Consider the following 25,071-nt stretch of genomic DNA (forward strand, 5'->3'; position numbering starts at 1 on the left):
TATATTTCAATATCTTTTAATAAACCATAGTGGAAAAGATTAGGAATATCTATCTATACATGTATCTGAATCACTTCACTGTACACTGGAAGCTAACATAACATTGTAAATCAACTATACTTCAATAAGAATAAATTTAAGAGAGGTATCAGTTTGCAAATACTATGAGGCATATTTTTTTTTTTTTTTTTTTTTTTTTTTTTTTTTTTTTTTTTTAATTTTATTTTTAAAAAAAATCACATGCTCCCCAGTTTTTCCTTATGTCTGTTATATTCCAGACACATACATACAAAGTTAAACAAAGAAACAGATCTTGGTGAAAGGGGCAAGCTCCGAAAGCCATCTGTCTATTGTGTGGAGTGGATGAGTGTCTGATCATAACCACCAGTCCCAAGGCACAGATTCCATGTGAACGCTGTGTAAATTTTAGAAAGATGGACAATTATGGGAGATCAATAAATAATCTAGAAGCAAGTAGTTATTCAGCATGTTTGTTAAATGAATGAGTGAGCTCGGGAACACATGTGCAGTAAGCATTTATAGACACACATGTTTACATGGCATTGCCTTTGAGGTGATTGTCTATCAGATGCCTATTCTGATTCTAGTCCATAAGCCTACAGAAGACAGGGGAGCACAGCTACTCTACAACCCAGCTTGGAGAGGGCAGCGTCCAGGAAGAGGCCACAGGTTGGGCTGTCTGGAGCTCTCATCTCAGCAGAGCTACTTCTCAGAGCCTGGCCCCAGCGGCTTCAGATGGAGGTGGATGCCATTCTTGGAGCGTAGGACCAGTTGGGGCATCTTGATGGGTAGCCTCGAGGGATCCGGGGCAAACTCAAAACGGAGCAAGCAGAGGGCTGTGACCACCTTTACCTCGGCCATAGCAAACTGCTGGCCAATGCAGTTCCTGCAATGAGCAGCACAAAATGACATCAGGCTATGAGACATCCAGAGTGATGAAAACTAGCGCTCTAAGTGTCCAACAGAAATCAGTCACTGTGTATGGATGAATCATTGACTGATCGATTGATTGGCCTGGTCTTCAGAAACAGATCTTGGGGGCATAGTGAGGGTCCCAGACTAGGTAGGTTCATACTGTGGGTTGTGACTTAGGGGTCTCTCTTGGAATGACTCACCCACCCCACCTGCCAAAGACAAGAGTATGCTAATGGCAGGAAGAGGGTCCCTGGAACTTCCCTCACATCAGGGTCACCACACACCCAGCATGGCCCTCCTCATCGCAGAGTTCCCCCAAAGGATGTTCCATGACATCCTCCATCCTCACCTCTGGACAGGGACGTTGGGCTCTCCTTACCTGGGCCCAGCAGAGAAGGGAATGAAGGCAAAGCTGTGACGTCCGGCCACGTTCTCGGGAGAAAAGCGCAAGGGGTCGAAGACCTGAGGGGACAGGGCTTGCTTGAATATCTGCCAGGTCCCAGGGCAGGCTGACCCCACAGAAGCCCACCCCCTCTGAACTCCGAGCCCAGGGATGGCATACCTCAGGGTCAGGCCACACTGTACTATTCCTATGGAGGGCATAGATGTGCAGAGAAATCAGGCTGCCTGTGGGCAGAGCAGAGCAGAAAACTGGTGACCAGACAGTCCTGGGACAGCCAGGCCCACCTCTTCACAGGGTCAGAATCCCCTAACTGGTGCCCCTAACTGAGCACCAGTCCGTCCCTGAGCACTGCCAGTGACGGAAAGTTCATACCCACCCTCAACACATCAAAGTGTGTTGATCAACAGCACACCTACTTCCCATAGCCCCAGCACCAGGTGTAGCACCTGACACAGATATTTGCAGAACGGAAAAGTTAAAGAGGACCAAACCCACCCCACCACGAGGAAGGACAGGCAAGGATTATTACCCACTTCCCACTTTCCATTAACTGACTCTCAAGAGAAGTAGTATGCCATCAGTAGTAACAACTACCATTCATTGGGCGCTTACTATGTGTCAGATCCAGAGTCAAACGCTCCTTACAAAGCCACCACACACAGTTGTACAGCTTGTCCATTGCACCACATCATAGTCTAAGTGAATGACGCCTCCTGAAGCTGTTCAGGGCACAATCTGCTTGGTGGTACATGACATCCCTGATGAATACTGCCTCTTTAATTCTGAAAACAGCCCTGTATGGCAGGGACCCTTCTCACCCCCAGTTCATAGGAGACAGACCAGAGGTGTAGATGTTGGTGGATTTACCCACACATTATGGAGCTAGGACTTTGATGCTGGCCGAACACAAAGCCTGGTCTCTTTCCCTCTGGTACAGGGGTAGAGAGAGCACCCACAGGGACTCTGGCTCCACCTCGAAATCTACCGCATCCCACCTTCAGGTAGAGAGCGACCATCCACAAAGTTGACAGGCTGGCTGAGCTGGCGGTACACTTGGGGCACAGGCGGGTACAGGCGGAAGCTCTCCTTGATGCACATGGTCAGGTAGGTCATCTCTGCCAGATCGTCCCTGCCAGCAACACAAGCAGGCCTTTGTGGACTGGGGGGCAGCACAGTCCTGCAGGAAGGCAGGCCCAGCCAGAATCCCCACTTCACCACCATCACACATAAGGGAGTCAGAGGGACGCAAGTGCTCCAAGTGTCCAGGCCAGGCGTGGAGTGGACACACAGACTCAGGGGTCTGGCTCCACTTTTCTCCATCCCTCCCTCATTTTCACAGCTAGGAAGGGAAAGCACAGGATCCTAGGGGTGTATGTGCTCCTGGCCATCAAAGGCAAGGTCACTCTTTCAGTGTCCCCCAGAAACCCCACGAGGAACAGTTCTTTAGGTTCTGCTTCATTCCCCATGGAGCTGGAATGGCAAGGGGTAGGGGCTGACATACAGTGGCTGAATGAATAAATGTCAAACAATAACGAGCTTGGAGGGGGTGAGTAACTACATATAGATAGACAGATGGATAGATAGACAGATGGATAGATATTTCCATTTTGCCACTAGGAAGTTCAGACCTCAAATGTGCTCCAGCTATAATGACTGTGCAACAGCTAACTACAGAGCCCCAAACTCTAGGGTTTATTCCCTCGGTCCTCATTTTTCATTTGTGTTCTACATTTAATTGAATGTGTCCTTTAAGTTGCTTCAAGATTGAGATGGAATAAAATGAAAATTAAATAAATGTTTCAACTCCCTGCCTCCAGGCTGTGTTCACACTGTTCCCCAACCCAGAGCACCCAGTTCTCCCCCTTGGCCTTTCTGAGCCTCACACATCTCTTTAGAAAGCCAACTTGGGCCCACCCCTTTTGATTCCTCTCTTCTGAACATGGGGCCGCTCAATCTTACCCCACTCTGTGGTTTTCTCTAGCTTTTTGGTTCTGCAAGAGTTTGTCTTTCTAAAAACTCCCCCAGGGCAGTATTGGCCACTCACTCTCATCCCCCACACTCCTAACAGCATCTGGCACCTGGCTGGACACCCTAGGAGGTTTCCAACGTCTGACCAGTAAAACCACATCCTTCAAATCCCAGATTGTGGAATTCTAAGTCAGTCTCCCTCAGCGAGTCTAAAGTTTCTTCCCTCGACTGAGCATTTTCTGTGGCCCCTGCTGTGTCCTATCCCTGGGCTGGAGGTAACACAGGAGTCTAGAGAGAAAGGTGACAGGACTCGAAAGCCCAAGGGGAAGAGGCAGGGAGAGGCGGGGCAGAGGGCACATGCAGGAGGGGGGCCAGTCAAAACTGCCAAAGATCATTCTCCAGAGAGAGGTCAGCGTCAATCAGTGTTGTGATAGTGAGCTCAAGCTTGAATGAAGAAACAAAATAGTTGTAAGTTTCTAAGTGATGATGTTTGTGCAACAGCCTTTTCTCCTTCATCAGAGGAGTCTAGAGACTGCACATTGGCCATCCAAAAGCAGGTGGGAGGGAATCAGCTCTTCCTGCTACCCCAGCTCTGTTCATCCTCAGTGTTCAAATCCTTTCCAATGCTCCCTGATCTATCTGGGAACCCAGAAGGGTAGTCACGTTCTGCCACCAGAGGGAGCCAACATAAAAGTCAGCCTCTTGACCACCTTTACAAGACACATCTGAAAATGGTCCATGGTGAGAGAAAGGGCTCGGGGCTGTGTCCACACATAGCTTCCCCCCAAAAGCCACAACTCTGGAGGGGAAAATGACAAGGGCTAACTGCCGTCGCCTGGTTTCCAGGATGGCCCTATAGGCGCAGCTCTTCCTTGGGACAGACTGGGCTCACCTGCAGCCTCACTCACCACTTCAAAGTGTCCCGGTCCCCAAGAATCTCCTGAATCTCTTCCCGACAACGACGCTGGTGCTCGGGGTACAGGGACATGCAGTAGAGAACCCATGAGATGGCGCTGGTGGTGGTGTCATGGCCTTCGAACATGAATGTGTCCACCTCGGCCCGGAGGTCTTCATCTGATAGCTTGATGCCTTCTTCATCCTGGGTCAGGAAAGCACAATGGGACAGCCCAAGGCATGTGAGGTAGGTTCCAACAAGGCCTCACAAGAGTAGCTGTCAAATGAAGGTCTGGGAGAGGGAGGGAAATTCCTTTTCAGACTAGGGGTTCGGAGCGTCTCTTTGATTCCTATCTGTTCTCCCAAGGCCAGCTTGGATGACTCCTACTCCAGGAAGTCTTCTTTGATCCCTCTGGCCAAATGACTTGTGATTTTACCCAGTCCTATCAATTGGGCTCACCTGACACACACAATGCCTTCTGGAGGAGGAAGAAGTCTTTGTCAACATCTACCTCCTGTCCCTGCCACCTGACTGTGAGAGTCAGGAGACCAGGGCTAGGGCTTTCTCAGCATGTGCGTCCCTAGCGTGAGAACTAACCCAGAGTAGGGCTCAGTGAGTTTGTGGAGTGGAAGGACCAGTTGAATGAGTGAATAAATGAATGTTGCTGCGGGTGTTCAGTCACTTCAGTCATGTCCAACTCTGTGTGACCCTATGGACTCTAGCCCCACCCAGGCTCCTCTGTCCATGAGATTCTCCAGGCAAGGGTACTGTAATGGGTTGCCATGACCTCCTTGAATGAATGAATGAGTAATGTATAAAGTCTAAGGTTCTAGGTTGCTAAGATTCTTCAGAGTCTTCAAAGGCTGGAATTGGTCTTCTGTTTCATGTAGACCCAGCCTCCCTGCCACTACATCTCTCCCCAGCACCACACCAGTCACCTTCCCACCTCTGAGCCTTTGCTGATATATACCATTGGACAAGGGCTTCCCAGGTAGCTCAGCTGGTAAAGAATCTGCCTGCAATGCAGGACACTCCAGTTCGATTCCTGGGTCAGGAAGATCCCCTGGAGAAAGGAAAGGCTACCCACTCCAGTATTCTTGGGCTTCCCTGGTGGCTCAGACAATAAATAATCCACCTGCAATGCTGGAGATTTGGGTTCAAGCCCTGGGTTGGGAAGATCCCCTGGAGGAGGGCATGGCAACCCACTCTAGTATTGTTGCCTGGAGAATCCCCCACTGACAGAGGAGCCTGGCGGGCTACAGTTCACGGGGTTGCAGAGTCGGACACAGCTGAGCGACAGAGCACAGCACAGCACCACAGGACAAGAAACAGGTCATATTTGCTGGAGAAAGAGGGAAAAGATGCTTAACAGCCCCTGCTGCTGTCCAGGGAGCCCTGTCTCAGGAGGACAGTCTGAAGACCCGTCAGGGACATGTTCTAGGCAAGGGTGGGTGACTGCGCACTCACCCGAGCCCCCAGGAGAATGTCCAGGAAGTCCAGGTGCCTCTTGCTCTGTATCCTCTCCCGCTCTTTCTCATCCTGGAGGGCTGCTTTCCGTTCCCTGATGACCTGGTCTGGGCCGGGAGCACAGGGTGTCACTGCCTGCGGACCCACCCTCTGCCCAAAAGGGGAACAGAGGTCCTGCAATGGGAGGGGTCCCCCAGGGGCCAGGAGGAGCTAGACCAGAACCTAGGCCTCCTGTGGGCGGGCGGCGCAGGAAAGGCCCACCTGTGTGGTCATGGGCCACCTGGCAGGCCCGCAGGAAGCGGCGGCCATGTGGGGTGAGAAAGTAGATGAAGTCATTGTGGTACTGGAAGGAATCGATGCGCTGTTGCATCAGCAGTGTGAGTTCTTTGACCGACAGGTAGTAGTTATTGTCCCTGCACAGTAGAGGGAAGGGGAGGTGCTGAGACCCTGACCCGCAGCAGAGCCCCCGAGTGAGTGGAATCCAGTTCCAAGTACTGCGCTCTCTGCCCGTCCTCGCCCCACCATCAAGCCTCCCATGAGAGCCATGGGAAAGGCCTGGCTCCACCTGAGCTGGGGCTCCGTAGAGCAGGACGCCCCTCTCCTCTCAGACCAGGACCCAGGATTCCTGCCACCTCACATGCCCTCTGAACCGACCTGGGTGGAGACCGTGGTCAGCCCCGAGGGCCCCCTGACCTGTCATTCAGGCCGCTGGTTCCTTTGCCAAAGGTGCACTTCATGAGCGAGTCCAGCGCCATGTGGCCCACATCGCTGTAGATGTCAAAGCTCTTTTGCTCACGAGCCTTTTTCTCCCACTTGTCCTAGAGCCCAGAGATGGAAGGTGATGTAGGGGAGGGGGCCCACCAGGCTGGGTGCCCCACCGTGCCTGCAGGACCCACCACTGTCCTCCCCACATGCACTCCGGTCCCTGGCCTGGCCTCATCCTGCTGTTATGGGTGGGGGTGGGGGGTGGTTCAGGCTCAGAGGGCAGAACCCACAGAACGTCAGAACCCTCAGAACCCACAGAACCTCACCCAGCACACACAGCCAGGGCAGCTGTGTATGAGGGAAGAGGAGGGCCAAAGGTGGTAAGCTCCCCAGCACAGTCTGTGTGCGTCAAGCCTGCAGTGATGCTGGCAGGTGGGGAGGGGGTAGTCTCCTGCAAGAAGACAGGCTAGCCCAGGTAACCTCAGGGATTATCCGGCTATAAGCCTCTGAGCCTAGTTCTTGACCCCTGACTCCCAGCATCCATTTTAGAGTTACTCTCGACATTAGTTCAGGCAGTTGTGCTAGGCCAAGGATGAGGAGACACTTTTTAGATATGAAAGGTCTTCCTAATATTCTCAGATACAGGCAGCCCTCCAGTCTGCTACAGTAGGAGCTTTCCTGGGGTCTCGCAGAGGCCCTTTGATGTGGGAAGAGGGAGTGCTGGTCTCCCGGTGGAGACAAAAGCTGGGGCTGTTGGGCGGCTTGGAGCCTCAGCACGTTGTCAGCACACAGCCAGCAGTAAGTATCAGGCAGAGCAAGGCTCACACTGCTGCTGCAGGCAGAACAGGGCCTCGGGCCTCAGCAACTCTCCTCACTGCCCTCTCCCAGGAAAAACTGGGGGGCGGGGGGCTGGCCCCACAGCACAGCCTCCAGGAGCCTGGCACAGGGAGCTCACCAGCATGACACGCGTGGACTCAGCAAACAGGGCCACGTAGGGCTTCAGCACATCATAGTGGAAGCCAGGTGCGAGCAGCTTGCGATGCTGGAACCACTTAGGCCCTTGGAGAACCAGCAAGCCTTTCCCTGGGGGAGGCATGGGAGAGGGATGGCTGGTCAGTTCACACAATCCTGCCCCACCCCTGGCAGCCTGGGATCAAGCACACACCACCCCGCCTAACCCCACTCCCATCCTCCTGATCAGCCTGGCATCCAAACCCAGGTCTGCCTTTCAGGCACCCAGCCTCGCAGCCTGGAAAGACAGCCTGGATCCTGTCTTTCCACATTCCTTTCCACAGGCCCTTGCCCCAACCAGCACCACCAATATAATCTCCTCAGATCTCCTGTAGTGCCACCTCCTCCAGGAAGCTGTTCCTCGCTAATGCGGGGAGGAACATTGCCCAGAGCCTTTGCCCTGCCTACCCAGGGAAGAGGACACCCTGGCAGGACAAGTTGCCTGAACCCCACCTCTCAGGCAGCCCAGAGTTCTCCTGCCTCCTCCACTATTTCCTACTGAGAAGCTGAGCTTAGGGTGGCAACTTGGGGCCAGGTGGTCCGGTGGATGGAGTAACCATAAGAGTGGACACTGGGCAAGGAGGGATCAGACAGGGAAGGCTCCTGGTCACCCAGCACCAAGGACAGGGAGGGCAAGTGCCTACTCACCTATCCACTGGAGGAAGAAGTCATAGAAATCTGGGGCCTTAGGGTCTATAAGAGAAAGAGAAGCTTGGTCAAACAGGGACTGGGGGATTCCTGGAGGATGTTTGGTGATGAATAAGGTGAGGACTTCACCTGCCCAGACTTAGGGTGCAGGCCCAGGACCCCTCCCCACATGGCACCCTGAGCCCTCTGCTCTCAGGAAGCTCCAACTTCTTCCAGGAGTCCTCACCTCCTCGACTGTACACAGCTTTGGCATACTCAGGATCATAGATGTTCAGGAAGCCAAGAAATTGTCCAACCCAGAGTTGGTGGGCGTAAGGGAACTCGTGAGTCCAGGACACCACCTTGTCCAAACTCCCAGTCTGCTGGATCTGAAATAGCAACAGAAGGCCAGGCCACTCAGGACCCCAGCATCACCAGCCAGGCCGGCAGGGAAGAGAGGAGGTTGCCCGGGAAGGTGCAGGGAGCACCCCTCCCTCCTCCTGCAGCCCTTCCCTCCCAGCCAGTTACAGTCCTGCACATCTCTGGGCTCAGTCCTCTCTCCAGCCCCAGAGCCACTGCTCTAAGTCCAGGCCACGCTTTATTGCCCCTGGGTGAGCGCAGCAACCCAAACTGGCCAACTTACTTCCATCTGGTACCTGTCACCAACCTATCTCCACTGCAGCCAAAAAGAGGTTTCTTTCAGCATCAAAGTTTTCATTAGAGAATTCCAGCTTGTTGTTCAATACACCTCAAAATCACCTCGATTCCACCCCTAAATCATGGGGCACTTTTTTTTTAAATTGAGGATGTACTATGTGCAGAGCACTGTCTAGATGTTTCAGGGGAATGAGATAAACACAGTCCTTCCAGTTCACTCTAGGTGGGGAAGTGTTAATAAACAAGTAAACAACAAAGTCAAATGGCTGCAGACAGTAGGAAGTACTCACAAGGAAATAAGCACAGCGCTGGGAGAGAGACTTAACAGGGAGACCCTGCTGAGATAGAGTGACCCAGGATGGACTCTTGTTGGCGAGGACATTCAAGGTCAAACTGAAAGATGATACTGGAGCTGACCGTGTGAAAAGTAAGGGAAGAGCACTCTAAGGCAGAGGGAGCAGCAAGCAGCGTCTGGAGTAGGAAAAAGTATGGTGTCTCCCAGGAGCTGCCACTAGGTGGGGCAGTGGCTGGAGACGAGGCTGCAGAGACCACCTTTGGAGGTTTTTCTAGCCACATCTACTCACCTAGAGCTGCCTTATGTAAGTGGTATATGTATATGATACATATACATATACTGTATATGCCTTATGTATATGATAAATACCTTTCCAAGACATGGCTTTTTTATTTAAGATATTTGATGGCTCAGACAGCAAAGTGTCTGCCAACAATGCGGGACACCTGGGTTCGATCCCTGGGTCGGAAAGATCCTTTGGAGAACGAAATGGCACCCCACTCCAGTACTCTTGCCTGGAAAATCCCACGGATGGAGGAGCATGATAGGCTACAGTCCTTGGGGTCGCAAAGAGTCGGACACGACTGAACGACTTCACTTTTTTCAGAGTGTTTCCAACAACTGCCTAGTATTCCACTTCAGGGGTATACCATTATGCATTTATCCATTTCCCCCTATTTTGAAGGAGCCTTTTAGAAGTACACTTTAAACTTTGCAGTGGCCTGCCCATGGGTTAGCACCATAGTTTGGGAGACAGTATAGTAACAACCAATCTTCATTAAGCAACTGCTGTGTGCCAGGCCTTCTTCTAAGCACCTTATATCTTGATTCATCGCATCTTCAAAACCATTCTTCCCATTTCAGGGAAAAGTGAAGTCGTTCAGTCGTGTCCAACTCTTTGTGACCCCATGGACCATATCCCACCAGGATACTCTGTCCATGGGATTTTCCAGGCAAGAATACTGGGGTGGGTTGCCATTTTCTTCTCCAGGGGCTCTTCCCAACCCAGGGATCGAACCAAGGTCATCTGAGCCACAAGGGAAGTAAGAGGAGCCTAAGTACAGAGATCTGAGGTTGCTTCCCAAGAACTCACAGCAGTCTTTGAAACCTGACAGATCTGGGTTTGAATATTGATTTCCCCTATTTTTCAGATGTGTGAACTCGGGCAAGTCACTGTGACATTAATGAACACACAAGGCAGGTATGTCATTATTTGAGGTCGTGTGGATCCTGGGAAAGGGAAGCCCTCGACTGACTAAAAGTTTCCTCTCCTTCAAACCTTCCCTCCCATTCCCAATATCTTCTTCCAAGCCTCATCCCTGCATCTCCTGCACACATCTTCCTCCTCAATGCCCCTAAAATGCAATAAAGAGTGTGGTCTGGACATGCCCTGAGATACTTCCAACTGCAGGTAAAGGATTCACCAAACATTATCTCCTGTTACAAGGTAAACTGACCCTTGTGTTACACTCTCCAACCCATTCCCCTGGAAACTTGACAACTGTAGAACATCAACTGTGTTGCTAGGCAACATAGCTATGGCCAAATGAACCCTGGGAGGTAAATAATATCTGGACTGGAAAGAACCATGCACACCTGATGAGAGCACCATGCTTTGGGCTTCTCTGAGTGTGGTGACTCTGGTAATGTGCATGACCTTGCAGGACCCTTGGGACTGCTAGTGGACACAGGGATTCGGTGGGACTTGGAGATTCGAAAACAAGCTTGACCCACATCCAGGATGGGGAGCTTATCTCCCTGACTTTGGCCGTCCCCTGAGGAGCAAACAGTGGCTAATGGCTATGTGGAGGTTGTGAGGAATGCCTGATGCTGCCTTGCTGGCTGGTTGCCCATATCCTTGGAGGAAACGAATGCTAACTGTGCCTCTGGTAGCCTTGTGAGTCTGAGTGCTTGAAACTACGTTGACCTCTTGGGGTGTGGCATCATCTCTGTGCATTTGTTATATACCATTCCTCACTCTTCATATACCCTCTACCCAAGAGAGCCCATTGATGTTCTGTCTGTACCTTGGCATCCAGCCTGAATGACCTCTCTGGGGACCTCTCTAACCTTCCACCAGCTGACATCTCTGCCTCCTCTGGACCTCTCTAGCCCTACCAGGGCCTTACCCGTATTCTGCCTTGTGCTATAATTGCTTTTATCCAAGACCCCCAAAATTTAATAAAATATTTGACATTCACTGAACATTTGATGTGTTCAGATACTGAGCTAATACTACATGCAAATTCTTTTATTTAACTCTCAGAAAATTCTATAAGATAGGCACTATCATAATTCCTACTTCGGAGTTAAGGGCAAGTCAACTATGAGAAGCTTAGTCACACAGCTTGTTAGCGATAAACCTGGGATTCACACCCAGGACCCCTGACCTGACCCCACCTGTGGGCCGTGAGTTTCCCAGAAGCACAGATCATGTGTGGGACGTCCCCAGGTCACTATGGAGCTCACCAGATACAGAGTATCCTTGATAAACAGTGTGCCAGATGAACAGAATGAAAAAGGAGCTGACAGAGAAGACTAGAAAGGAGGGAGAAAGCATACAAAGCATCTGGCTAGTCTAAACATTGGCCAGAGATAGGCCATCTCATGAAGAACCAGTCCAAGTCTCACTCAATCTTGGAAGTGAAAGAAGAAAGGCCACCATCAGCACTTCCTGTGTGGTAAACAGTACCACAGATTTCTTTTTGTTTTCCCAGATGACCCTATCCTGCCTGCTCTGGCTAAAGTTCAGATTCACTGCTCATTTCCACATTCTTTCTTACAACATAGGGGATGGGAGGGTACAGATATTATTGTGTATCTCCCGTAAATCAGGAGCTACGGGAGTGAATTCATAGATCACTTCAGGTACCTAATGCAGAACAATTATTCCCATCTTACAGATGAGAAAACTGAGGCTCAGAGGTGTGAACTGACTTGCACTTTGCTTGTAGCTTAGTAGTGCTCTAACTTGGGTTAGAGCCCCACATTCTCTTCCCTGTACTGAAATCTGTCAGGGTTGTTGTGTTCAGCTGTATAAACTGTATACTGCACAATCCTAGGGCGTGCTGTTCACGACAAGGCCGTGCAAGGACTGGCCCAGCTTTTCCTCCTTGTAAAGTTTCTTTTCACAGTCCTCACCCACTCAATTAATCCATGTTGTATCTTCCAGGAAACAACCTTGAAGAAGAACACAGGACATTTGAAAATTTAGCCCCAGGAATCCTTGTCTAGACCAAGATCCCAAAGAGGGACTGGGCTTGGCTACTTTGGCCTCCAGCCAATCATCTGTGGTTTTTCTGGGGTTCCTCTCCTTCCAGGCCTTCTGTAGGGTCCAGTGTAATCTCCCCATAGAGCCTTTCCCCCTCTGCCTCTGAACTCTTTATTCTGAGTTCAACCCAGAATAATGGGTTGTAAGAATTTCATTGCCCTTGTGAACACAGTGTCCAAAAGGTTACAAGTGAGCAACATAATCTCTGCCGATTAGTAAAAGGGAACCTTCCTTCTGGTGTCCCTGACCTCTTTCTTGCTTCCTTCTTGTTTGGTATCCCTGGAAATAATCCCTTCCTCCTGTGTCCCTCTTATTTTTCCATCTGCGCTCCTGGGTTTTCCTTGCTGACTTTTTGAACACCATGACTGTGCCCTTTCTCTCCATCCCTCTCAAGTTCAGTTGACAGGGGACAAGGAGAGGCTTAAATCACAAAGCCAGACTCACAGAATCTCAGGGTTGGAAGGAACCCTTGGCTGATCTGGTTCATCTGTGCCTTGTTTTTCTCCTTATTAGCTGTGAGTGTCCCCCTGGCCTGAGGACGGGAGCATCCCCACCCAGGATGGGAGATTTGACCTCATGCTGACACATAGCACACCCACAGCACATACACAGCCTGAGCAAGCCCTGCCTCCCCATGCCCAGATTTCTTCTGCATGCCCTTGATCACCCCTGGATCCTGGCAGGAGTGAGGATAGCTCTTGGCACCTGGCCCCACTAGTGGAGGGCAGCCCCATCAAAGGGCTGGGATATCCTCTCTCGAGGGGTCATGGCTGTCTGGCTAGCTTCTCTGGGTTGCATAACTGGACATCTCAGACCAGTCCTCAGATGACCCAAGTTGGGACGCCTACAGGACTCCGAGGTCTAGGCCAGCTTGTTTTTCTCCAAAAGGAAGGAAGCAGGAAAAGAACAAGTTGTGGAGATAATTCCCTGACCCTGGCTCCAGAGCCACATGCCACTTATCCTCACATTTGCACCCATTGTAGACATCACCAAGAATAAACAGGAGGGGATGGGAAGAGCAAGCATGGGCACCACTCTCTTCTCTGCCTCCTCAGAACTGGAGGAGGTTTTGCCCTGAGGAGTAGATCTGAAAGAGATATTAATATTGCCAAACCATCGTCCTTCTTTATAGGTGGGAATGGTACATTCCAAAGACAAAGAGAACCATTCCACAGGAGTGGGGCCGACTGGGATTCTGCAGAGGCACTTCCTACTGCCCCTCCTGTTAATGAGCCTGCCCAAGTCATCAGTCAGTTGAGCCAAATCAGGAAACAAGATACCCACTTAGCCAGTCTGCTGCAGCCATAGCTCTCCCACGGGGAACAAACAAATCTGTTCACAAAATGGGGTAGCAGTTCAGAAAAACAAATTGTTAAGGAGGGGAGGGGATGGGCTTTCCTCTTCCTCAGCCTGCGGGGCTCCCCTGAGGCAGGTCATGCGGATCTCCGGTTCCCAGGACCCAGAATTGCCTGACCCAGCTCCTTCACCATGTGGGAACTTCTGCTCCCAGAGCTCAAACATCTCAAGCAACCAAGAACTTACTGCTTTTCAAAATGTAGTAGTCCCAACCATCTCTGGATCATCTTAATTCTTACTTCCCTGGCAGTCCAGCACTTAAGACATACCGCTCCCAGTGCAGAGGGCACGGCTTCAATCCCTGGCCAGGGATCTAGGATCCCCCATGCCACACAGTGTGGCAAAAAAAAAAAAAAGATTAAGAAGTTAAATAAAATAAAAATTTAAAAAGACTCCTTAGTCATTGAACTAAAAGCTGCCAGATTGTGGCCTTCCCCATGAGTTTGCAGTCTGCTCTCTGGGGCTGCTACTGTCCCTTGGGAGTTGGGGGCCAGATCCTCCTGGGTCTGCGCTCCTCCAGTATGGACATTCCTAGATGCCCTTGTGCAGGGAGCTGCCCGTGAGAACGGGGTCCTTTGTCTGAAGGACACAGCTCTGGGAGCTGCCTCAGTCTTTGAGGGTTTGCTTGCAAACATAGCTCTCTGTCCTGCCACCCCAGAGATTAGGCGCTTATTTACTGTAGGCACCTGGAGTTCTGTGCAAACTTCTCACGCACAGAGAAATGTTATCTGGTGTAAAAAATAATAACAGGGAGCCATTCCCATGCTCTCAAGATTTCTTGTGACTGTTTGTAAGATGTATAGGCCAACCAAGAAAAAATGTCAACTGTCTTGTCTTTCTCATGCTTTTCTGTATAAATATGAGATGTTGAATAAAGTTGGTGTCAGACTGAGTCCCTTCGTGGTGACGTGTCTGAACCTCTCGACCCCATCTTTGTAGTCTCTTGCTTTAGTTTCTTTCTTAGCCCCACCGTGCACGTTCTCGGGACCTGATCGACTTTGCCGGCTGGCTCCGGCAGGTGGCGCCCGAACAGGGACTCGAAAATCAGAGTGCGACGTCGGCCGCTGCCCGCCAAGATTGAGGTAAGTAAAAAAGAATTCCTAAATAATTAAAAGTAAAGGGCAGAGAGGGTGATGGTCGAGAGTAATAAATCATGGGACAAGACAATAGCCGCCAGTTATTTGTACATATGTTGAAAACTATGTTAAAAGGTAGGGGAATTCATGTAAATAAGTTACAGCTAAAAAAGTTTTTACTTTTTATAAAAGAGGTTTGTCCTTGGTTTCCAGAGGAAGGAACAGTTAGTCTAGAAACTTAGAAAAAGGTAAGAAAACAATTGCAGACATATTATTCCTTACATGGTCCCAATCGTGTTCCTGTGGATGCTTTTTCTTTGTGGACTCTCATAAGAGACTGCCTGGATCCTGAACATGAGGGACATAAAATTCAAACGGCTCTCAGAGATTCCACAGGACCCGAAGTTACAGAGCCTTCTGCCCCTCCACCTGAGCCGCTTTATGCTGTGCCTGAGAAAACAGCTTATAAGGCTGGAGGGAGTGATGATGTGTTAAGCTCTGATGAACAGAAAGAGTTAAATGAACAAGCGGCTCAGTACCATAGAGAGGATATGCCTTGGGAGATGATGGTTAACATAGAATCCCCCTCGGGAAAAGGGGAATTAAAGTATTCAGGGCTTTCTGAAGAACAGCTGGAGAATTTAATTCAGAAGATTGTTATAACAGTAAAAAAAGATGCACAGGGAGACTCCCACTCCAGCCAGCCTGCGCCTCCAGCATATCCTCCCTCGGTTCTTGCTGGACTCGATCCACCTCCGCCTTTCGTAAAACCGCGAGAGCTTATATCTATCCCTGCTTCTTTGCCCGGTGAAAACATAAAAATTAAAAGTGAGATATTATTATCTCCTCTTCAACAAACAATTAAGCGAGCTAATGAAGAAAGAAAACATATTCCCGGGTTTTCAAAAATCTATCCAGTGTTTGAAAATGCTCAACAGCAGAGGTATTATGAGCCGCTGCCCTTTAAGCAACTGAAAGAGTTAAAAATGGCTTGTGCACAATATGGCCCGACTGCGCCGTTTACTCAGGCTATTATAGAGACTTTAAGAAATCAAAATCTGCCACCTAATGATTAAAAACAGGTTGCTCAAGCTTGTTTATCTGGAAGAGATTATTTACTATGGAAATCTGAGTTTGCTGAACAATGTGAGATCACAGCCGATATCAATCGGCGACAGGGACTGAACACCACTTATAAAATGATGGTGGAAGAGAGAGAATATCGAGACACTAATAGTCAACTTAATTATTTACCTGGAGCCTACCCTCAGATTAGTGCTGCGGCTCTACAAGCATGGAAAAAGCTTCCAAATTCTGATAAAAAGACTGAAGATTTATCTAAAATTCGCCAGGGGCCAGATGAGTCATATCAAGATTTTGTTGCCCGCCTGCTTGAGACAATTGGTAAAATGATAAGAGATGAGCAGGCGGGGATGGTGTTGACTAAACAGCTTGCTTATAAAAATGCCAATTCGGCTTGTCAAGCTACCCTGAGACCTTACAGGAAAAAGGGAGGCTTATCTGACTATATACAGATTTGTGCTGATATCGGCCCTTCATACGTTCAAGGCATAACTTTGGCCACGGCATTACAAGGGTTATTGCCTTAGCTGGTTTTAGTGGACGGCTTGATAATCATTATCCCTCAGATAAAATTTTGCAATTTGCTCATTATCACCAATTTCTCTTCCCCAAAATCGTTGTTTCTCAGCCCCTTGCCGACGCCCTAACTGTATTTACTGATGGCTCTTCTAATGGAATAGCTAGTTTGATTATACAGGACAATACTACCACCTGACATACTAGTTATAAGTCTGCTCAAGAAGTAGAACTATTTGCCGTTTTTCAGGCTTTATTACAAATTTCTGCTCCATTTAATTTATATTCTGACAGTCAATATATCATAAGAGCCTTAAACACTATTGAGACTGTTCCATTTATTGGTACCCTGAATTCTACTATCCAAACTCTTTTTCGTGATATACAACATTTAATTTGCTCCAGAGTTAATAAATGCTATTTTGGTCATATTCGTGCTCACTCTGGACTTCCTGGACCTTTAACATGAGACAATGCTTTGGCTGATGAAGCTACACGTATGATATTTCCTTCACTAGAACAAATGACAAAAACTTCCCACAGCTTACACCATCAAAACAACAATAGCTTAAGACTTCAATTTGACATTACTCGAAAAGCTGCCAGACAGATTGTTAAACAATGTCAAACATGTCCTCAATTTTTTAGCGTCCCCCACTATAGAGTTAATCCTCGAAGATTGTTGCCAAACGATATATGACAAATGGATGTTACCCATATTCCTGAATTTGGTAAACAAAAATTTGTTCATGTTACTATTGACACCTTCTCCGGCTTTTTACATGCCTCTCTACAATCCGGAGAAGCTAACAAACATTGTATAGCTCATTACATTAAATGTTTTGCTGTTATGAGAACCCCTAAAACCATAAAAACAGACAATGGTCCAGGATACACTAAAAAAATTTTTCAATTATTTTGTACACAATTGTCTATCTCACATAAACAGGTATCCCTTATAATCCTCAAGGTCAAAAAATTATTAAATAGACACATCAAACTCTCAAACATCAATTGCAAAAACTAAAGAAGGGGGAATTGTATCCCAATACCCCCTCCAACTCTCTAAACTATGCTTTATTTGTTCTAAATTTTTTACAATTGGATATAAGTGGCCGTTCAATAACACAGCGATTTTGAAACTTTAATGCACAAACAATAAGACCTAAAGTCTTTCGAAAAGACCCACTTGTAGAAAAATGGTATAGACCAGATCCAGTACTAATCTGGGGACGAGGGCATGTTTGTGTTTTCCCACAGGATGCCGAAGCGCCGCGCTGGCTGCCAGAAAGGTTGGTACACACGGCAGAGACAGTCTCTAACAAATCAGATGAAGAGATTGACAATTCAAGAGCATGATGAATTACCATCTCGACAACAACTTCAGGCATTGATGCGAGAGACACAGAATCGTGTTGCGGTGCAGGGCGATCCGATATTGCCTTTAAGCTTCCTGATAACCTTATTAATTATCTTAAATCAGATTAACACTGCACACTCTGAAAAATATTCAAATGCTTACTGGGCTTATTTTCCTGACCCTCCCCTTCTCCAACCTGTGGGCTGGGAGGGTCAGTCCATTCCCATATACACTAATAAAACTGTTTTATTTCTTGCACCTTGTTTAATTAAAAAACTGATTGATGATCTATGGATCATAAAGGCTTCCATCTATAGAAATGGTCTACGGTTAAAAGAACATAAGCGTGCGCCTATATAAAAAGAAAGGGGGAGATGCGGGGAGCTGCCCGTGAGAACGGGGTCCTTTGTCTGAAGGACACAGCTCTGGGAGCTGCCTCAGTCTTTGAGGGTTTGCTTGCAAACATAGCTCTCTGTCCTGCCACCCCAGAGATTAGGCGCTTATTTACTGCAGGCACCTGGAGTTCTGTGCAAACTTCTCACGCACAGAGAAATGTTATCTGGTGTAAAAAATAATAACAGGGAGCCATTCCCATGCTCTCAAGATTTCTTGTGACTGTTTGTAAGATGTATAGGCCAACCAAGAAAAAATGTCAACTGTCTTGTCTTTCTCATGCTTTTCTGTATAAATATGAGATGTTGAATAAAGTTGGTGTCAGACTGCGTCCCTTCGTGGTGACGTGTCTGAACTCTCGACCCCATCTTTGTAGTCTCTTGCTTTAGTTTCTTTCTTAGCCCCACCGTGCACGTTCTCGGGACCTGATCGACTTTGCCGGCTGGCTCCGGCACCCTTGGGTCTATAGTCTTCCCCACACCATGGGCCCTGCCCCGCCCCACACACACACCAGATTCATGAGCACTCGGGATGTTTGTGAGCCCCAGTAGTGTCAAGGACAGCAAATCTGTGTAGTCAAAGCCAGAGGGGTTGGGAGTGCCTGCCAAGAAGCAGCAACAAAAATTGGGATGAGGCAGTGTCCTTGAAAAAAACATGAAAATCAGTGAGAAAAAAAAAATACTCAATTTACACAAACTCTTTGGAGATTCAACTATGAGGATGAGCAGGGAGCCATGGGGAACTTGGAGGAAGGGATCTATGCGTGATGCTCCAAGGAGCAGAGAAATGGTTCCCCCCCAACTCTAGAGACAAGTAAGTGACTTTATCCTCTATCTTCTGTTTCAGAGACAAGTAGAATACTGCACATGTATCTGTGGATGTATGTGAATACATAACGCATGGAAGCAACCCCTGGCTCAACAGAAGGAGCTTGGGAGGCTTTGGATGAGGTTGACACAGGTCTCTGTGACTCTTCTAGCACCACATATGGGCTGGGAGGTATGATGGGCCTTGCCCAATGGCACACAACTCTCGAGTCTAGGTTTCCCAGTCCCATACCCTGCATATGTTCTGCCTGTAACACCTGTCTCTGTCTTCAGCACCAAAGATGAACTCCAGCACCAGGAATAACCAGGTTGGAGCAGAACACAGGAAGCAATCCAACACCTAAGAAGACAGAAAGGCAGATATCCAAGAGGCACCCGGGAGTCCAGGGGAGTGCAAACTTTGGCCCTCACCCTGTGTGAGTGACTTTGCTGCCCAGAGTTGGGTCTCCCAGGGATACACTCACATATTCAACAAATGGGCATGGAGCACCCACCCTCAATGCCAGGCATGGTGCTAGTTCCTGGGGACATAATGTGAATAGGACAAAGCCCTGCCCTCCCTAAACTTACTTGCCAAGTGGGGAGAAAGGAAATCAACAAGAATCAAATACATCAGGCATACAATTTCAGGTAGTGGCAACTCTTGGAAGAAAAATGAAGAGAAAGGGGAGCAGGGGTGCTATAGTAGACAGGGGATTAAAGGATCAAGGAAGCCCTCTCTCAGGTGACAGTTGAGCAGAGATCGGCAGAAATACCTTCTAGAAAGCCTCATATTATTGGCCAGAATCTGTCCCTCTAAAAATTCTTTTTCCTCAACTATCCCTCCACCCCTCTGTTCCTTGCTCCTGGTAATGCAGTCTTGCTCTGCTTCACAAAGTAGAACCTATCAGAAAAGAGATCCCTTAAAGTCAGCTACCAGACCTGAAGAACCACTGCCTGCTCCTAACCTTCCCTCCTATTCCAGTAGAGGAGGTATCCAGGGCTTGTCCAAGGCCACTCCCTTTAGATTTCAACCCTCCCCTCGGGTACCTCATCCATCAGTCCGCCCTCTCTTGCCTAACACACACCCTCTCTACCAGCTCCTTGCCAATTGGTATTTAAAACATGTTCAAGTCTCTTGCCCTTGACCAAACAAACCCTCCTTTTGTTCTGCTTCCTCCTCCAGCTAACACCCCATTGCCCTCCTCCCTTCATAACCCAATTTCTCAAATGAGCTGCCTCCTTGTTTCCACTTGCTCCTGCCTCGGCCCCCACCTCTCCAGTAGTGATGGGACATGGTCAGCTCCCCTCTCTCTCTTGAGCTCTCTCCTGGTTGTCCTCCTGCCTCTCCTGATGCCCCATCTCAGCAGCTCCTCACCTATCATTTGTTAATCAAAGACTGAGGCTCCCCAAAATCTAGCCTCTAGTCTGCTCCCAAGCTGCACCTTCTCCCTGAAGGTGCTCACCTCCTCCCATTGCTTCCTTTGCCATCTATCTGACTAGTTCTTAAATGGACCTCTCATCCCAGCTTGCCTTTCTCCTGAGCTCCAGAAACATGACCAGTTACCCCGTGGACATTTCTGCATAACATCCTCCAGGCCCCTCAAACTCAGCATTTCCAAATGTGAACACAGCGTGTTTGCCCCCAAAATCTGCCCCTCCTCCCGTACCTAGGGATGGAAACACCATCCATGCTGATACTAACCAGAAACGAGGAATGATGTTTTCTCTGAGATTTATGTTAATACTGAGGGAGACGCCCTGTGGTGGCTACCCCTCTCCCCTGCAGATCCACCAAGAGACTTTTACATTGGAATCAGCTAACCAGAATTCAGAGAACCAAATGTAGCTATTCTGGGGTTGGGGGCTGGTGTGGGGAGGAGAGAGGTCCTGCCATGAAACACCCCAAATCCAGAACCTAAGGTTCCCATACCCAGACACTGACAGGTGCTGCCAACCCCTGAGCCCCTACTTCCTGGGTCTCAGATCCCCACATTTCTACACATAGACAGACACAGAAATTGATTCCTCCAGGTTACATAGCAGTCTTGTGGCTCAGGGGTTCTTTCTCTCTTTAGGTGATTTTGCCAAATTCTTCTCTGAGTCAGCTGTGTTGATGCCACAGTCTAACAAAGCTCCCAGAGCAATCCTATGTCCCCCTTCTCCTGGTACATGAAGGGAGTCTCCCTGACACATCTCATATCTGGCTGCAGTGAAGGCATCAATGCCTCCTCTCCCCCCATGCCCACAACACCAAGAGAGCCTGCTGTGCCTCTCATTTCCCTCATCCAGCTGGCTCACACCATCAACACTGCCTCAGCCTCCACCCTGCTCTCCCTGCCTCCTATTGAGTCTCTGCCAATCTAGTCTTCACCCAGAAGCTAAAGTTTATCTTTCTTCCACCCAAATCTGAGCTCTTCACTCCTTTGCATGAATCTACTCCCTGCTTCCCTGTTGTGCTCACAATAAAGCCTTTTGACCTGGCCTGTGAGGTCCCATGTGATCTGTCTCCAACCCCACTCCAGTTTTATTTTCTCCTCTTTGCCCTCGCTCTCACCCCTCCAGAAGCTCAGAACTACCTATGCAGGCACATGTAAGACCTTGAGAAACAAACATCTGTTGAACAAATTAATTTCTTAAACACACAGTGCTCTTTCTGGCCTCTCCCTTTGGTATCATCATAGGTATCATCTTCCTCCCTTCCTTCCGCACTTTCACAGACTGCTATGCCCACATTCTTCTCAGAATTGGCGCATCGACCCCTCCCTGGGCCCTAGGATCTGGAACACTATGCTGTATTATCTCTCTCTTGCAGACCGGGTTCCCCTAGGGCCTGGCTCTAGTCTTGTTTCTTCCTCCTCTGGCCTCAACATACGGCCAGACCCAGAGTAATTGGTCAGATAATGCTAGCTGCTTGGGAACAAAGGGAACCTTATCTGGCTCCCGAAGACTGGGTTGATTTAGGAGGAAGGAAGAAGAAGAAGAAAGCAGGTGCTTCCTTGTGTTCTGCAGCAAGAGTCTGCCTATGATGACTGACACACGATGTCTATCTGCCCAGCAGTTTACAGTGTATCTCTACTTTATCTCTGTTGATCCCCTTCCAACACAGCAAGGTAAAGGGGCTTTTCTAAATGTGGAGAAAAGGAAATGGAAGTACAGAGAGGAAGCATGGTGAAGGCCCATGATCAATGTCTACTGAGTGAAAATAAGCCACATCCCCAGGCCAGCACTCTTCACTAACCTGCACATGGTCAAGGGAACCATCCCAGCAATGACCAGGACCAGGGAAGAGGGCTTTTACAGTCCCAGGAGATCACCTGTCCTGGGCTTGGAGTTGACATTCTCCTTTCTCTACTTCCAACACAGATTAGAGCCTCGGGCCCCTCCCAGGGGCCCCAACTTTCAGTCAACAATGTGGCTGAGCACCTATTATGTGCTGGGTCCTCTCTGGGCCCCTGCCTCAAGGTGATACATTCTAAGAATTGAGGGGGCTGATGGGTAGAGGACAGACTATAACTGGAGGCCAAGAAGGGAGAAGTGAATCCTGATGGACATCTCTTCCCAGCCCCTGGGGCCCTTCCTTTTACCACCAGTCCTCCTCCTTCCTTTCCTACTTCCATCACCACGAGGCCCGAGACTCAAACATGCAGTTACTCTGTATGTGATCATGTCCTGGATGAAAAGGCACAAGTCCATTCAGCTGAGAGCAGAGGTGCCAAGCCCTGGAGGAATGCAGGGGTGTTGGGCCTGCCATGGTTCCCCAGGAAACATTTGTTGTGTCTGAGAGAAACCACCCCTCTGGGCCTTGCCCACCCTTCCTGGTGCCAAGGCCCTTCAGATACTTGTGTGAGAGCCAGGAAGCCAAAGCTAAGTTGTGTTCCAGGTCCTTAATACATTCTCATGGTGAAGGCAGGAGCACCCGGGGGAAAGAGGGCAGACAGCACTGATATGGGGGTCACAGAGCAAGGTCTCTGTCCTAGGAAAGCCCGCAGGCTGATGGCAAATCCAGCTTTGATGGAGGCAAGGAGAAGAGGAGGAGACACGAGAGGAAAGGGATTGAAGGTCTATCTAAATGCCTCTCTTTCCCACATTAGGGTCATACCTCAACCTTCCCATGAAGAGAACATCCCTGTACTTAATACAGCCCCCCAGATAAATCCTGGTCCCTCCACTTGTCTTCTCCATCATTGTCTCCTCTCTTGATACCCTGCCCTACTCTCCTACACTCACTGTCTGTTCATCCAGTGATACCTACTCTGGGGAGGTTTGTACTGTACCCTGAGGGGACAGGGAAGAATCAGACCAGATCTCCATGGTCAAGTGGGAATGATGAACAAGCAAACAGAAGATGACAACCATACAGGACAAGCACTGAGATACCAAACCTGGGGTTGATGCAAAACACTGGTGAGGCACCCCAGCCCCTAGTAGCCTGGTGGCAGCGAAGGCTCTGGTATCTATTTTCTCCCTAGAGAGTAAGCTCTGTGAGAGCAGAGCCTGGGTCTGATTCATCTTCCAGAACTTTCGGTCCTTTTCTGGGTGTGTCTAGGATGCAGGTATGTTACTAGGCCATCCTAAAGTGAAAGTGAAGTCACTCAGTCGTGTCCGACTCTTTGCGACCCTATAGACTGTAGCCTATCAGGCTCCTCTGTCCATGGGATTTTCCAGGCAAGAGCGCTGGAGTGGATTGCCATTTCCTTCTCCAGGGGATCTTCCCAACCCAGGAATCAAACCCGGGTCTCCTGCATTGCAGGCAGACACTTTACTGTCTGAGCCACCAGGGAAGCCCAGGCCATCCTAAGAAGACAGTTATTTGTAGAGACTTATTCTTGCCTGGGCTTCCCCACTGGTTCAGCAGTAAAGAAGCTGCCTGCCAGTGCAGGAGACGCAGGTTCGATCCCTGGATTGGAAAGATCCCCTGGAGGAGGGCATGGCAACCCACTCTAGTATTCTTGCCTGCAAAATCCCATGGACAGAGGAGCCTGGTGGGCTACAGTCCATAGGGTCACAAAGAGTCAGACACAACTGAGTGACTAATCACATCCTTGATCCCACCCAGAGGTAAAGCTTATCCTGAGTGTCAGTCATGAAGGAAAGGCAATTCCCTAGACTCCTTCTGGGAAAAGTTTACTCAAGATGTAGTAGAAATCTAAATTCCTCCCTCAAAACCTTAACCTCTGGCAGCTATACCTACTGTCCCAAGCCTGGCTGCAGATCAAAACACTTGGGGACATTTTTTAACTCAGACCCCCTAGCTCCAAAATGTTAGAGTTTTCAGGGCTCAAGGGCCAAGGAATCTGCTTCTCCCAGTTGATTCCAATGCAGCTGTCCCTTTCTGTGTGTTCAGAAACCTCTACTCTAGATCCTCATGGAGGTAGGAACTAAGAGCTCTTCCTGACAATGGGTGCTAAGGGTCCCCACCGCCCTGAGATAACTGGGAAGGATGAATCAGAATCTGAACCCAGGAAGATGCCTAGCCCCTGACCCGGTTCATAGGCATGGCAGGGAGAACTCCACATCTGGGAGCACCAGTTTTTAAGTGGTTCAGGAGGTCTCTTAGGTGAGAGCACTTGTCCCTGCCTTCACTTCCACTTTCTGCCCTAAAAAGGGAAATTTTTACAGTGCACAGAACAAGAGGATACTGGTTAAGTTCTAAATGAGATTGCCTAGTAGGATCAGACTATCTAGGAAATTTTTTTCCCCAGGTTATCCTTGAGTCCTTAGCAGAGCTCTGTCTGAACCTTGGGCCTCAGAATAATGGGGAGGAATCTGTGGCCCTTCTGAGTCCCAGCTTTTAAATTCTACCCCCATTCCCCACCCCCACCTGAGGCCAGCTTGGAAAGTGAGAGTGAGGGGAAGACCCAGTGGGAAAGATGAACAGGAATCACGGCTCACAGAACCCCATTCCTCTGCCCAAGCATAGGGTCTCCTTCCATGGCCCCCAGCAGGTTAGGCCAGACTCCCAGAGGGAAAGGAGGCTGGCTTCTTTCTCTATCCTCCGCTCAGTCACTTACCTCGAGGGCATGCCCAAAAAGCCAGTGGGTGGGGGGCCCTGAGAATCTGTCCATAGCTCTGGCTAGCATCTGCCTCCGCAGCAGCAGGCGAGTGAGCTTAAGGAAGACCAAGACTGAGACCAGTCCAAAAGCCCACAGGCTCAGGTGGGAGAGACTCAGGGAGAGCAGAACAGGCACCATGGCTGGAGTCGCAGTTGCCCGGGTTTCTGTCTGCCTCCTACTGCCCTCAAGT

The 25,071-nt window shown here is 49.2% G+C and overlaps 1 protein-coding gene across 1 annotated transcript; it reads right to left on the reverse strand.

The window, feature by feature from the left end:
- On the reverse strand, positions 1-25,071 carry CYP4B1 (cytochrome P450 family 4 subfamily B member 1). Its single transcript, XM_005894234.3, has 12 exons — positions 24,840-25,071; positions 8,260-8,401; positions 8,034-8,078; positions 7,330-7,457; positions 6,363-6,487; positions 5,931-6,082; positions 5,670-5,776; positions 4,216-4,406; positions 2,335-2,468; positions 1,499-1,563; positions 1,316-1,398; positions 1-907 (listed from the first exon to the last, which is right to left on the reverse strand). Exons 1-12 carry the CDS (start codon positions 25,017-25,019, stop codon positions 724-726), a joined length of 1,536 nt encoding a protein of 511 aa, XP_005894296.1. The 5' UTR covers positions 25,020-25,071; the 3' UTR covers positions 1-723.

This window comes from Bos mutus, chromosome 3, assembly GCF_027580195.1.
Source record: "Bos mutus isolate GX-2022 chromosome 3, NWIPB_WYAK_1.1, whole genome shotgun sequence".
Classification (NCBI taxonomy): Eukaryota; Metazoa; Chordata; class Mammalia; order Artiodactyla; family Bovidae; genus Bos; species Bos mutus.